The sequence below is a fragment of the Lupinus angustifolius genome, chromosome LG04 (genome assembly GCF_001865875.1).
Source record: "Lupinus angustifolius cultivar Tanjil chromosome LG04, LupAngTanjil_v1.0, whole genome shotgun sequence".
Taxonomy (NCBI): Eukaryota; Viridiplantae; Streptophyta; class Magnoliopsida; order Fabales; family Fabaceae; genus Lupinus; species Lupinus angustifolius.
Window position 1 is genome coordinate 18939600 of NC_032012.1, and position 14104 is coordinate 18953703.

Here is a 14104-nt window from a genome sequence, read left to right on the forward strand (position 1 = left end):
TTCTTTTTGGATTTTGTATACGTTAGTGGCGATGTAGTTTCCGCCTTTGTTGATTTAGTTTGTATAAACTAAAGATGACTTAACCATTTATATGAATTGTGTTATTCAGGAAATTGTGAATCAGGTTAAGTTATCATTCGATAACGATAAGTTGATTTTTCGCATTTGAGTTACTTAAAGTGATGTCCCGGAAAAGGAAGGTTTTAAAAGGAAACAATTTTATACCTCCCCATTTCAAAAAAAATAATTTACCCATTTTTCCGCAATGTTTTTGGGAAGTATTTTTCGGGGCGTTACATGTTAAACCTGTAATTTGATCAGTTATAGTGCATGATATTTTAGTACACATTAAGGATTAGACGTAGCATGAGTTATGGTATATGAGAATAAATCAATGTGTGTAATTTTTATCTTTAACTTAATTGGCTAATTCATTCACTATTATATTTGTCTAATAAAAGGGATATTTAAAATGTGAACACCAGATTTTATCTTGCCCACACTTTAAAGATAAAAATAAATAAATAATAAAAAATATTAAAAATGAAAGTGAATCACTTTGATAAAAACATTTTTAATCAGATGTGATTTCATAAAAAAAGGGTATTTAAACCGTGAACACCCAAATTTTATCTTGCCCACACTTTTAAAATATAAATAAATAAATAATAACAAATATTAAAAATATATAATAAAAGTGAATCATTTTGATACAAACATTTTTAATTAGATTTGATTTCATAACAAAATGAAAGATTTTGATTTGAGAAATAAAATAATTTTTAATTCTCCACTCATATAAAAAAGGAGTTTTAAATGACTTACCGAGTACTTTTTTAACTAAATAATGGCTAGAAATAATCTCGAATTAATTTCATATTCCAATTTTCGTTTTCTTTTCAAATAAAAAAGGTTTGAAATAGTTTAATTAGCTGAATAATGTCGGGGATATCATTCCAAATTAATTTATCCTCATAATTTTCATTTTTAAAATATAAAAATAAAATAATTTCAATAAGTTAAATGAGTTAGTTTTAGACTCAATAGTGAACATATATTAATTTAAAAAAATATGTGCCAATTATTCGAATTTAATCAAAGTCATAATGAACTCATTAATGGAGAATTCTCTTAAGAAGAAAACATGCTTAAGGTTCCGAGTAATTAGAAGAAATAAACAACACCGACACACATAAAACATATAAAAAATACAAGGAGAACCTTATAGACAATGTCATTCCCTTTTCTAAAAAACATCTTATAGGTGCCATGCCCGTATTGACATGCCTTTCTTCTTTGTGCTACATCACTTCTGCAATTTATCTCCTCTTAATCTGTACGTCCTAGGTATATTGTTTGTAATAGTAATAATAATTACTATTATTATGTTTCTATTTTTATTAATAATAATTAACATGGTCTTCAATCATTAGTAATTGTGGTTTAGCTAACAATTTTATTTAAAACAAAATATTTTTCTATCACACTTTATGACTAATTATTCAAATACAAAATAAAAATGAAGGATGATTGTAGCTTCACTTCTTTTTCCTCAAATCATCTTGAATGGTTGTAATGTCGTACTTTTCTTTATAAAATGAAATATCAAACAAAAAAATTTCATAGAAGCAAATAATTTTAAAAAATATATTTGGTAAATACAAAAAAGGCGAATAAATTTTTTCTCAAAATAAAAATGAAAAGTAACAATCACACTAATGATTGAGATGGGTCGTGAATATTCGTGTTTTTCCATGACTATCATTTAGATAGTTGTACTACACCATTTTCACTCCTAATTTTTTTAAAATATAAATATAATATCTCCTCAATTAATTCTAAAATATAAAAAAATAACAATCACAACAAGAATATAAAAATGTCGTAAGTATTTATTTTTTTCCTCAATTAATATTTTAGACGATCGTGTTATGTAACTTCTTCTCCTAAAAATAATTAAAGCACACCAAAACCATCAGACATTTTTTACTCAAAACTATGAGCAAGATAAACTTTTGTTAGACGCAAAAACAAATAAATAATAAAAACATTTATTAAATTAATAATAAATGTATACACCAATCAAACAATTTACGGGTATAAGAAAAGTCTATAGGATTATTGAAACCCGAAGATACTCTGTAATACAGGTGGACGAAATGCTAAATTTGATTTGAAGAAATGTTATTTAATATACAAAATAAATTATAATAAAAGAGGAATTGTAATTCCTATTTCTCTATTAGACTCTTTTTAAGTTTTATCCTGACAACGTTCTCCATGAGTAAGGTCTCAAGGAGTCCTAATTGTCAATTTTAGACATTATAATTAAAATAAGATATAGTTTTATAAAGTAGCACCTAATCTTGACTTTGATATGCAAGATAATCTCTTTTCGTACACAAAAATAGTAAAAACATTTTTTATTTATTTTTAAATAATTTTTTGGGGTAAATAGAAGCATTTTATGGTAGAAATTAAAAAGTAATATCCAATTAATTAACTTAGGTACTCCCGAAGTGATGAGCAAGTGAGATGCTAATAAATCACTAATATATATATATATATATATATGTATAGATAATATGTTTACATTCGCTTGTATATTCAAATGTTCAGCATTGCAAAATATTAATGGGGACATTGGTTGCATAGTTTTAAAACCACATAACACCAAAGTTTTACTCTCTATTTAAAGTATCAAGAGGATTCAAATATGAACTTAATATATATATATATATATACATTAACATTATAATTTGTAAGTGTTTTTATATTGTTAGCAAATTATCCACTATTCATATATAAATACTATTGACTTTCAAATAAAAGTAATACAAATCAGTAGATGATGTACTGCCAGTGTAAAAAACTTTACACTTCAAATATTATAAAGCAAAACGGTTTGATTTTTCACAGAAAAGATGGAATAAGATAGAAGTTTTGTTCTATTTCCATGCTAGATGCTACCTAATCTTAATTACATTAATTTCCTGAATTTTATACAAAAATGAGATTTTTTTAAAACAATAAGTCAGTAATTTAACATTGCAAAGTATTACTTACTTTAGATTTAGAGTTTTAGAATACATCTGGATCATAATTAGTTTTTGGGACTCAATTCACCTAAATTTTTATGCACCTAACCATGGATAAATTCTTGACTATAAGTGTACAAACTAAACCTGCCAAATAAAAGTGGGGTAAATCAAAACATGACATCAAAAGCATGTCTTTAAGTATTAGTGTCCAGATTTATGTGGATTTTAGATGAGAATTTGTATTTGTATATGACCCCTTTAATTTTTGGAATTTAGGAAATATTCGTTTGTTGTTAATTTTTGTCACTTTTTTGTATTTTTGTTTACTACTATTATGTATATAATTTAATCATTGTCAATTTTCAATTAGTGATACATTGATGATTGAATAACACTTGGAGGACACTAAAATTAACAATTGATAAAGCATCAATAAAAGCAAACATGATGAAGCCTAAGAGCTTTAGGAACAGTTATAATAAGCATGAGTTGTCAGAGTACATTTCTGTTCCCTGAAAACAAAAACACAACTCATAGTTTCACACTCTTTTACTAATACATTAATAACTAAAATTTAATAGTACCATTCGTTCATATGACACAAATCTCACTACTAATAATAACAAATGAAATTTCTATATTATCCTAAATCTTATTACAAATTATGTCTTTAATTAATAATTATGAAGGAAAAACATTAAGAATAATGTTTGTTTAACTTTTTTATTGACATGATAGGTTTTTATTAACGTAAAACACGATTTGGAACATAATTTAAAATAATATATATTTTGATCAACATTTAAATTCCAGCAGAACCAATCAACTTGGTGAGTCCAAATGTTATGGCCATAGCTATCCAACCTCCAATCACAACTCTGAAACAAGACCTTGTAACTGGAGTGTTTCCAAGCACTGCTCCCACTATTCCAAATGCAACCAATGCTAAGCTAACTGCAACAACAACAATAGCTAATCTTATCTTGTGATTCCTTATAAACAAAGCTGCTAGCAATGGCACCAAAGCACCCACAGAAAATGCCAGTGCTGATGCTAGTGCAGCCTGAAATGGATTTGGCAACTTCTCCCTTTGAGCTTCTTCATTCACTTCATTAATATTGTTATTATTATTACCTTTCCTCTCCCTTTTAATTCTAGCCATCTCTATGTCATATTGAGTATACACAGAGACAAACTCTCCAATTGCCATGCTGCATGCACCAGCAAATAAGCCAGCAAAACCAGAAATTAGCATGGTTGTGATGTCTTCCTTAACAGCTCCAACACCCATCATAAGTGAGGCAACTGAGACCAACCCATCATTGGCTCCTAACACCGCAGCTCGAAGCCACTGAGCCCTTTGAGAGTAGTCTATGTTACTCTCTTCAACCCCTAGGGTTGGTTTTGGCTCCACAACATTATTTGTATTTGCATGGACAGGAATCTCAACATGGTTAGGTGATGAAGTTCCATTAGTTCTAGCTCCAAGGGAACCCATCAAGGATATAGTTAAGTAAAAGAAGAAGAAAAGACTTAAGGAATGCCAAGATATATAGAGAAGGAGGAAATGTGAAAATGATATTGAGAGTTTGTGAATATCACATGCTTCTAATGAAGGATATTTATAGGGAGGGATCATCAACTGTAAATGGACCGAAATATGAGTGATAGATTTTGAGGAGATATTGTGAGGGTACTAGCTACAGCAACTTGGTGACTGTCTTAACTAACAAATTAAGTCACCTTTAAAAGTTCATCACTGGAAAGTGTATTTAACTCTCAAATATTTCTCCTCAATGTAATATCTATATATAATTCATGCTACTTAGTTCAATCAAGTATTTAGTTTGGTTTACTATTTTAATTTTATGATGAGAGAGCATAAGAACAGATAATGAATGAGAAAATATACTTGTACATTTAGCAGATATGTGTTCAGGTCTAATGTAAATAAATTTGATTGAGATATATTTTTATGTTAAATTTAGGACCGGAGATTTTAGTGCACTCGAAGGTTAAATCCACTAGGTGTAGATTTATAATTCTATAAGTTTTGAAGTTATTAGAAATAGATTATTAGTGACTGATAAGGCATCTTTACTTTCAAGATTTTAACAAAAATATGATGTTCCACTTATCATTCTTCACTATTCTCATGTATTAGTAATAATGGGACTATCCTATGGTCAGAGGTTTTCTAGTTACTGACAGATCAAATAAGTGGTATCAAAGTTTATAAGTGTGTGGTACTCATACTAAGATTGTTAAGTTTATTTAAGAGTGAAATCCCATATTATATATGAGAGGATGAGTGAAAGAGTTTATAAGTGAAAAATAACATATAAAACTATCATCTAAAAATTTTGTTGAAGACGTAATGTCTCAGTTATAACTTATCACTTCATATACTTTGATAACAATGAGACTTTCATTTAATTGGACGTTGGGCCCTTCTTGTTGGAACATGGTTTGTTGAATATCATGAGTGAGAATTTTTAGATTGTGAAATATAAAAAACACTCAAGTCCCACATAGGAGAGTTTTGAAAAAACAACTCTCAAGTCTCACATTGAAGAGTTTTGAAAAAGGAAAAGAAATAACTCTCAAGTCACATATTGGAGAAACTAAGACTTGGAAAAAAATCTCAATTATAAATAGAAGTTTTCTCCCTTCATATTTTCTTGCTCTAAGTTGAATGCGCTTTCATTCAACTTTTTCTTCTCCCTCATATTTTCTGCCGATGCATTTTCGGCAAACTTTTCCCCCTTTCTTTCCGTGGCACTAAGAATTGGCACAAGCAGCCATATTGTGGGAGTTTTCAAGAATTGACATTGGTAGTCAGTATTGAGGAAAAGAATTTGCACAGGTAAAACTCCTGGTAAGTCCAAAACACAACCATAAAATTGATGGGAGTGTACACTCCACACGGCTGCTCACTTTAATGAGAAGCAAAAAACAAATCATGGCACTTCAATTTATCTATCTGCATGCTTTTTAATTAAGAAACTTTCACCTCAAAGTAACCCACTATTGCTTTCTTGATTTTCTTTTGGAAGGAAAATTGCCTTTACTCATATTTTATATCCATATTTGTGTCTTACTTGATACTTAAAAAAAGTTATAATTAAATTATATTGACTAATTTATAAAAAAACATCTTTTTTTTTTCTCAACAAAAGATAATATACTTTATTAAAGAAGTACAAGGGATGTTAAACCAAGAGCAACAAAAACAAGCTAACAACAAACAAAACAAGAACAAGAATCCACATGACCACACACCAACTAGCATAGGTCTCTAGTACCAAAGCAGAAAACCAAAGCCAAGACCTAGCTTAATCAATTCCATAATAGTAAAAAAAAACTACAAATGGTATGACTTTGGAAAAGTCACATTGAATAAAAGGCTACCTAAAGGACAAATATTTGGAAAAGCATATTGTATCAAAGGTTGTGTGAAATATCTTCCCTATTTGGAAAGTCATATTACATGAAAGAAGATATCTAATGGAAGCATATTGTCATGTCCTATAAATTAAGGGTATGGTCTTCCCTCTATCCAATAAGAAGTAAAGTCTATGAGTAATATACTATTAAGAAATGAGTCAAAAGAGAAAAATCAATAATCTTTATGTTATATTCATCTCAAGGAAGATCTTCTATGATTCAAGTACATGAGAATATACATTAAAAGAAATAACTCTCAAGTCACATATTGGAGAAACTAAGACTTGGAAAAAAATCTCAATTATAAATAGAAGTTTTCTCCCTTCATATTTTCTTGCTCTAAGTTGAATGCGCTTTCATTCAACTTTTTCTTCTCCCTCATATTTTCTGCCGATGCATTTTCGGCAAACTTTTCCCCCTTTCTTTCCGTGGCACTAAGAATTGGCACAAGCAGCCATATTGTGGGAGTTTTCAAGAATTGACATTGGTAGTCAGTATTGAGGAAAAGAATTTGCACAGGTAAAACTCCTGGTAAGTCCAAAACACAACCATAAAATTGATGGGAGTGTACACTCCACACGGCTGCTCACTTTAATGAGAAGCAAAAAACAAATCATGGCACTTCAATTTATCTATCTGCATGCTTTTTAATTAAGAAACTTTCACCTCAAAGTAACCCACTATTGCTTTCTTGATTTTCTTTTGGAAGGAAAATTGCCTTTACTCATATTTTATATCCATATTTGTGTCTTACTTGATACTTAAAAAAAGTTATAATTAAATTATATTGACTAATTTATAAAAAAACATCTTTTTTTTTTCTCAACAAAAGATAATATACTTTATTAAAGAAGTACAAGGGATGTTAAACCAAGAGCAACAAAAACAAGCTAACAACAAACAAAACAAGAACAAGAATCCACATGACCACACACCAACTAGCATAGGTCTCTAGTACCAAAGCAGAAAACCAAAGCCAAGACCTAGCTTAATCAATTCCATAATAGTAAAAAAAAACTACAAATGGTATGACTTTGGAAAAGTCACATTGAATAAAAGGCTACCTAAAGGACAAATATTTGGAAAAGCATATTGTATCAAAGGTTGTGTGAAATATCTTCCCTATTTGGAAAGTCATATTACATGAAAGAAGATATCTAATGGAAGCATATTGTCATGTCCTATAAATTAAGGGTATGGTCTTCCCTCTATCCAATAAGAAGTAAAGTCTATGAGTAATATACTATTAAGAAATGAGTCAAAAGAGAAAAATCAATAATCTTTATGTTATATTCATCTCAAGGAAGATCTTCTATGATTCAAGTACATGAGAATATACATTATATCTTACTTATCTTTGTAAGAATTATGAATTTTAAATTTAGCATTAGTATGTTTATGATAATTTGTACATGAATATAAACTAGTAAAAGATTACCTTTTTTTTTCTTTTAACAACTTTTCAGCCACTTCGGTGCAATCGGTAAAACAATAATGAGTTACCTACTCCTTAATTTCACTAGAGTCATATCAATATTTGAATTCAACATTATATTTGTGCACACCAACATCAATTGTCTTTGTTTGAAAAATGCATGTCTCCACCTTCAGAATGGTTCTAACTAGAATAAATTCCAGCAACAAAATGCCAGTGTTGGCAAAAAAAATACTCGTATCCAAAGTGGGCATGTGGATTTCTTATGGAATGCACACTCCCTTAAAATGTTTAATCACATGCTTCACATCCATTAAGTTATGTTTACTAATCATTGTTGTAAGTCAATAGAGAGGCTGCCACTAATCCATGTGGAATGGAACACTCCCTAGTCCCTCCCTCTCCAAGTAGGACACTATCGTCTACAAAATATACATTATGGTACTACTTTATGGATATACTCACTAAATGCATCCAAGACAAATATAAACAAATGAAGACTCAATGTTAACCCTTATAATATCCTATGATAGCAAGAAAATCTTTTATAAGACTTCATCTTGCTATCTTATATTAGTTTTGACTCACCATACATTTTTTTACTGTTCGAATATATATGTGAACATTTTTCTCTTCAGGTTTTATATAATACTCATCTAGGTGTTTTATCATATATCTTCTCTAAATCAATGCATATATCTTTAGTTTTTTCAATATCTTTTTCATCAATTGTGATAATAAAAATATAGTTTCCATATTCTACCTCCCCAACATAAAACCAAATTATTTTTATGTGATTTACATGATTTTTAATATATTTTCCTTTTTAAAAAGGAGACAAGTAAATCACATCATATTATCATATAAAGAATACGGGTCCATCAATTATCGTTAGTTAATTTTTTGAGAATTATTTACATTAAGGTAGGCTCATTATCATGGGTAGAAATCACATGTTTTTAAGAGTGTTTCATTCTTTGTCCTAAACTAATTGGATTTTAATAAATAATATAAAAATACAACTTTTTGTTTTTAAAAATTTCTTTTTTGTTCCATTATCATACCTTAATGTAATATCCTACTATATAATGAGTCTGGCTTCTCTCCATTATTGGAGAGGGCAGTACATATATAAGATTATAACATATGGCAAAAATAATATTTTAATGATCCAGATTTTTGTTTATTTCTAAATTAAATATTTTAAAAATATAACTCATCTCACATTTAAAATAATGGAGAGTCCTAGACAAGAATCTATTTCCTATATAATAGCCTCTAGGAAGATTGAGGAGGGTGTGTTCTAAAATTTAGTTATTTGAAAACCAAACTTTTGACACCACATTCACTTATTTTTATCCCTCACATATTTTTTACTTCTTTGTATACATATTTTTTCTTTCTTTCTGAAATACATGGAAAATTGGAAATAACCACTGGATAGCATACTGGTTTTGGTGTTCAGGTATCATTTTCCATTCATTCTACTAGCAATCTTTATCTTAGTATTTTACAATTTTTTTAATTTCCCAGTCATACTGTAACAATGAAATGTCAGACAAAAATGTTCCTACTCATTATAACTACTTCAAAAGTGGCATATATAATAATGTACAATTAATTGATAGTTGAATCTTATTTTATCTCGAATTCTCAAAAGAAATTGTGGTATTGAATGGATTCCATTCAGTTCTGTTTCACTCTACATGTGACGCTGCAGAAACAAGAAAAATTGTTCTAAACTTTTAATACATATAAAGTTAGGTCCCAATCCCTTAAATTGTGGAGCATTGTTGCTAAACAATGTCCTAAACAATTTCCCAAATCCCTTAGGGTTTGTTTGGGAGTTGGATTTTGGAGGGAAAAGAAGGAAAATGAAAGGCTTGAGAGTCATCTCACAAGTGTATTTCATGACTCCCAAACCTTCCATTTTCCTTACTTCCCCTCCAAAACAAGCCCTTAATTTGTTTAGCATTGTTGCTAAACAATGTCCCAAATCCAGTGATCATAGTATAGAGGTGATATCTCAAATCTGATACTACTGAGATGGAAGAGAAAGTTGAAGATATCACATTATAGCAAGAAAAATTGGATCTAAGCAGACAAAATAACCCACATGCAGACAGAAAAAAAGTTAAAAAAGTTTCATCAGAGCAATCTTCCACTAAACATAGCAATATAACGACAATTAAGCTTTATCCCACTATGACATCTCTGCTATATGGATCAAATGATGCCAAAATGAACGGTTGCTCAACTCATCAACCAAACAATTTGCACAATCATAGAAATCAGAACCCCTTTCTGTCAGTGCCCTGTGAAGAAAACAAGAGTGGCATGTATATTAAGTGCACCCGCACATAGCTCTTGTTGCAGCTGAAAAGATATATTTTTTTTTAAAAAACCATGCATGTCCAATTAGCAACAAAGGAACCCAATGATGTACCCAAAAGATCACATTTAGCCAAGAATCCTGCCAAAAGGTCAATAACATTAATAAAGCACAGGCCAAAACAGATATCTAGCAAATAAGAAACTAGGTGAATTAGACATTCAATAATTTACCGGCTCTACTACTTTTTATCAAGGCCCTGAAACAGGATAGCCAAATGGAATTCTACTTTTAAAACTTTTCTGATTTCTCCCAATGATAAGAAGCAAACTCCACATTAAGAAGCAAACTTTTTAACAAGTCATATGCTACTCCGCATGCAAGAAAGTCACAATTCACAAGATACCCAGTGGCAAATATTGATAGAAAAGAGCACATCAAATTTGACCGTAAGCCAATGCATAAGATTTCAACAGACCAAAAGATCAGCATTTAGGAACATAAATAGTTTGAAACATGTGCCGAGTATTGCTTATCAAAACACTGGTAACATTGATCCATCAAAACAACAACCCGAGAACATTGTGAACAAAAGAGAAAGTTGAAGCAGTAACAGCAACCCCTCTAATTTCGAATCTGCAAAAAAAACCACAATAACAATTTCATTAGAACCACAACAACAACCAAGCCTTAATCTCACTAGATGGGGTTGGCTAAATGGATCGAACGATGTCATAATGTTCTATCATAAATCATGTTCATTGACAGCATTGATCTCTAATTTTTTCAAACAAAAAAATGAAACAATTCCATTAGAACCAAAAAAAAAGAAAATGCGGGAAAAGGAGATCAATATATGTTGCATAAATACTTCAATGTGAAGACTAGACTATATCAAAAAAGCCTACCAATCAGCGACGTTCGTATGGCCCAGAACGATCACGATCACGATGATGCCGATCATTTCCAGAGTCCCCACGACTACCAGCATCCCTGTTACGCCCACCAGATGAACGATCTCCATTTCTATCAGGACCATAGCGACCACCAGCACTGCTTCCGCCATATTTACTTTCCCTGCCACCATACCTTCCTCCACTTTCCCCTTCACTAGGGCATTCTCTAGCAAAATGACCAGGTTTACCACACTTAAAGCATTCACCACCATTAGATCCTCGACCACCTCCATAATCGCGATCACGGCCACGGTCACGGCCTCGGTCACGGTCTCGGTAGCGATCACCATCATCTCTAGCTGATCCCTGTTGAGGCTGAGCTTTATCAACAGTAATAGTTCGGCCATCTAAATCCACTCCATTCATAGCATCAATAGCATCTTCCATTGCTTTCTTTTCATCAAACGTGACAAATCCAAAACCACGAGATCGCCCAGACAGTTTGTCAACAACCACCTGCATCAAAAATATGATAAAAGAAAAACAATAACAATCTCAAATCAAATATAATGCTTAGAAAACTTATCCTTAAAAATAAATCATACTACACCAACTTCTTTTTATCTTGTTTACTTGATTAAGTAATAGAAAATTTCAGCAGATCTCAGAAAATTAAATTAAAACAAATCAAGCATTGCAGATCCCAGCCTAAAGTACAGACAACATAAACCAACTTCTAAGTATGAGCATGAAATATGATACTGACAAGAACTATAATGATTAAAGCAATAATATGATGTTGAACACCTTTGCCTCAATAAGCTTGCCAAACTTATCAAATGCATCCTTTAACTTTCTATCAGATGTTGACCATGCAAGGCCACCAATAAAGCAACGATATTCCTCCACATCTGACATTATAAACTGCACATTTTCAGGAAAGCAAGCATTAGCACAGAATGTTTGAATTAGCTATGCAGTATCAGCCATCCCACAATCTACATAAATAAGTGGAAGAAACCAGATGTGAAAATAAACCTAAATAACTTAAAGCAAGAAGTTAAACCATGAATAATAGAAAGAGAATAGTATGACTAAAACAAGAAAATAGCAACTGAAAACTAAAAAGAAAAGAGAACTGCTTAAAGGCACTGTCCTCTGTTCTGATTATAAGCGTCTATGTTGCAACAGCACAAAAGTAAATGGTTTTTCTAAACAACACCCTTAAGAATTCAAAGATACAACAACCAAGCAACTAGGTAGGGTCTGCAATATTGATCGAATGGCGTCATAATGCTCTATTATAAATCATGGCACTTATGTGAGAAATATTTTTAATACACTTTTTTGGAATAGTTTATCTCTGGCACTTAGAACAAACTGTCACGATTCACAAAGGCAAGACTCTGCGAATAGAGGAATACATATACTTGAACTTCAAATAGTTAAATAAGAAATTGAAAGATTTCGTTGAATTATTCCATTTGGAAATTTCTTGAAAAGCTAATCATTGTACAACTTCAATATAATTTTCAAACGAGTACTATCAAATGCTATTCTAAGTAGCAATGGAAACATATATTAGACACTAACTCCATCGCAAATACAACTTACAATCCAATGGGCAACTACTAAAGAAAGAAACATTCTGCAATATTTATGACCACTAATCCTCATCACTTCCATGGTTTTGAGTTTTGACACAGACTGTAGCCACTTGTAGTACTTTCGACATCAGAGGTAACCAGTTTCTTAATAACAGAAATCATCACAAAGGCAGGTAATGTATGATTACACAAAAACTCAAAATTCCACCAAAATTAGCAATAAATTCAAAACAGAATAAAGACCCATCAACGAATAAAAATTAAAAACTTAACTGAGGTTGTCAATTATCAGGCACAAATTCAAGTAAACCTAACAACCCTATAATTTCTAAACATGAAATAAACAAAACCCGTGATCTTAATAACCTTCTAATCGATGATTCCAAGCAAAATTGACACAAATAGAAACACAATTTAAATCGAATGGTGAAAGAACAAAGGAAATTCAATATTATGAAAAGAGGAATAAATTGTGCGAGAATAGAAATTAGGAAAAAGGAAGAGTGAAAAAGTACCAGTGGGTGTGGATTTGGTAGTGGAAGAGTTGAAATTGAAGGAAAACCTAATAGAACACGGAAAAGGGTTAGAACTAGAAGAGAAGCACGAGTATTGCAGATTCTACTCTCACCCCACAGAATTCAACGTACCACTTTTAGGTTTGGGTAAACAATGGGTGGGTAGGTGGGAGCTATGTAGGATGCAGCCAACAAAACAAGACCTAGAAATTTTAGAAAATTTAGAGTAATAACTTTGAGTCTTTGAATGTTATTAAACATTAAACCTTAGTGGTTCCATTCTAACACCAACACTTACTCTTGATATTAGTTTTTTATCCATGATACAATTAGTAATAATGCCAAAAAAAACTTTAATCTTTACCATCACTATATTGGTCTCATAATGTAAGTATATACTAAATTTTTAGTTAAACCAAAATGTTAAATATTAAATTTATTAGAACGAATAACAAACATACAATTTGAAATGGATTAGTTAGTTACTCATGGGTGAAATGACATTTTTTATTATACAAAAAATTGAATAAGTCATTAACTCTATTGTATTGGATCTTCATTGAACTAGTGAACTAGTTATTTTAATTTAAGTTAAAAATTATAAAAATTTAGTTATTATTATTTATTAATTTTATACTTCAAATTTAAAAATATTATCTTCATATGTATAATTAAACAACAAACACATAATATTTTATATTTTTACTACAACAAAATATCATAAATAAGTTAAAGATATTATAAAAACATAAATTTTATGTTTTAATTGCAACAAAAACGTACATCTAAGTTTAAAATTTAATCAAAGACAACACAATTATTACAACTTAA

General features: G+C 30.4%; 2 protein-coding genes and 2 long non-coding RNA genes across 5 annotated transcripts; 2 read left to right on the forward strand and 2 right to left on the reverse strand.

The window, feature by feature from the left end:
- LOC109346104 lies at nucleotides 1221-13559 on the forward strand. The gene is made up of 3 exons (XR_002107478.1): nucleotides 1221-1233; nucleotides 9216-9219; nucleotides 13295-13559. It is a non-coding gene; the product is annotated as an uncharacterized LOC109346104 (long non-coding RNA).
- LOC109346101 (vacuolar iron transporter homolog 4-like) lies at nucleotides 3841-4550 on the reverse strand. Its single transcript, XM_019585479.1, has one exon. It carries the CDS (start codon nucleotides 4537-4539, stop codon nucleotides 3844-3846), a length of 696 nt encoding a protein of 231 aa, XP_019441024.1. The 5' UTR covers nucleotides 4540-4550; the 3' UTR covers nucleotides 3841-3843.
- Nucleotides 10323-10865, forward strand: LOC109346103. Its single transcript, XR_002107477.1, has 2 exons — nucleotides 10323-10406; nucleotides 10512-10865. It is a non-coding gene; the product is annotated as an uncharacterized LOC109346103 (long non-coding RNA).
- Nucleotides 10673-13376, reverse strand: LOC109346102 (glycine-rich RNA-binding protein RZ1A-like). Of its 2 annotated transcripts, none has more exons than XM_019585480.1 (4): nucleotides 13274-13376; nucleotides 11959-12075; nucleotides 11164-11667; nucleotides 10673-10891 (listed from the first exon to the last, which is right to left on the reverse strand). In XM_019585480.1, the coding sequence occupies exons 2-3, from the start codon at nucleotides 12067-12069 to the stop codon at nucleotides 11167-11169; spliced, it is 612 nt and encodes a 203-aa protein (XP_019441025.1). In that variant the 5' UTR covers nucleotides 12070-12075; nucleotides 13274-13376; the 3' UTR covers nucleotides 10673-10891; nucleotides 11164-11166. The 2 variants fall into 2 exon arrangements, with proteins under 2 accessions (XP_019441025.1, XP_019441026.1); XM_019585481.1 differs by lacking the exon at nucleotides 13274-13376 and adding an exon at nucleotides 13125-13143.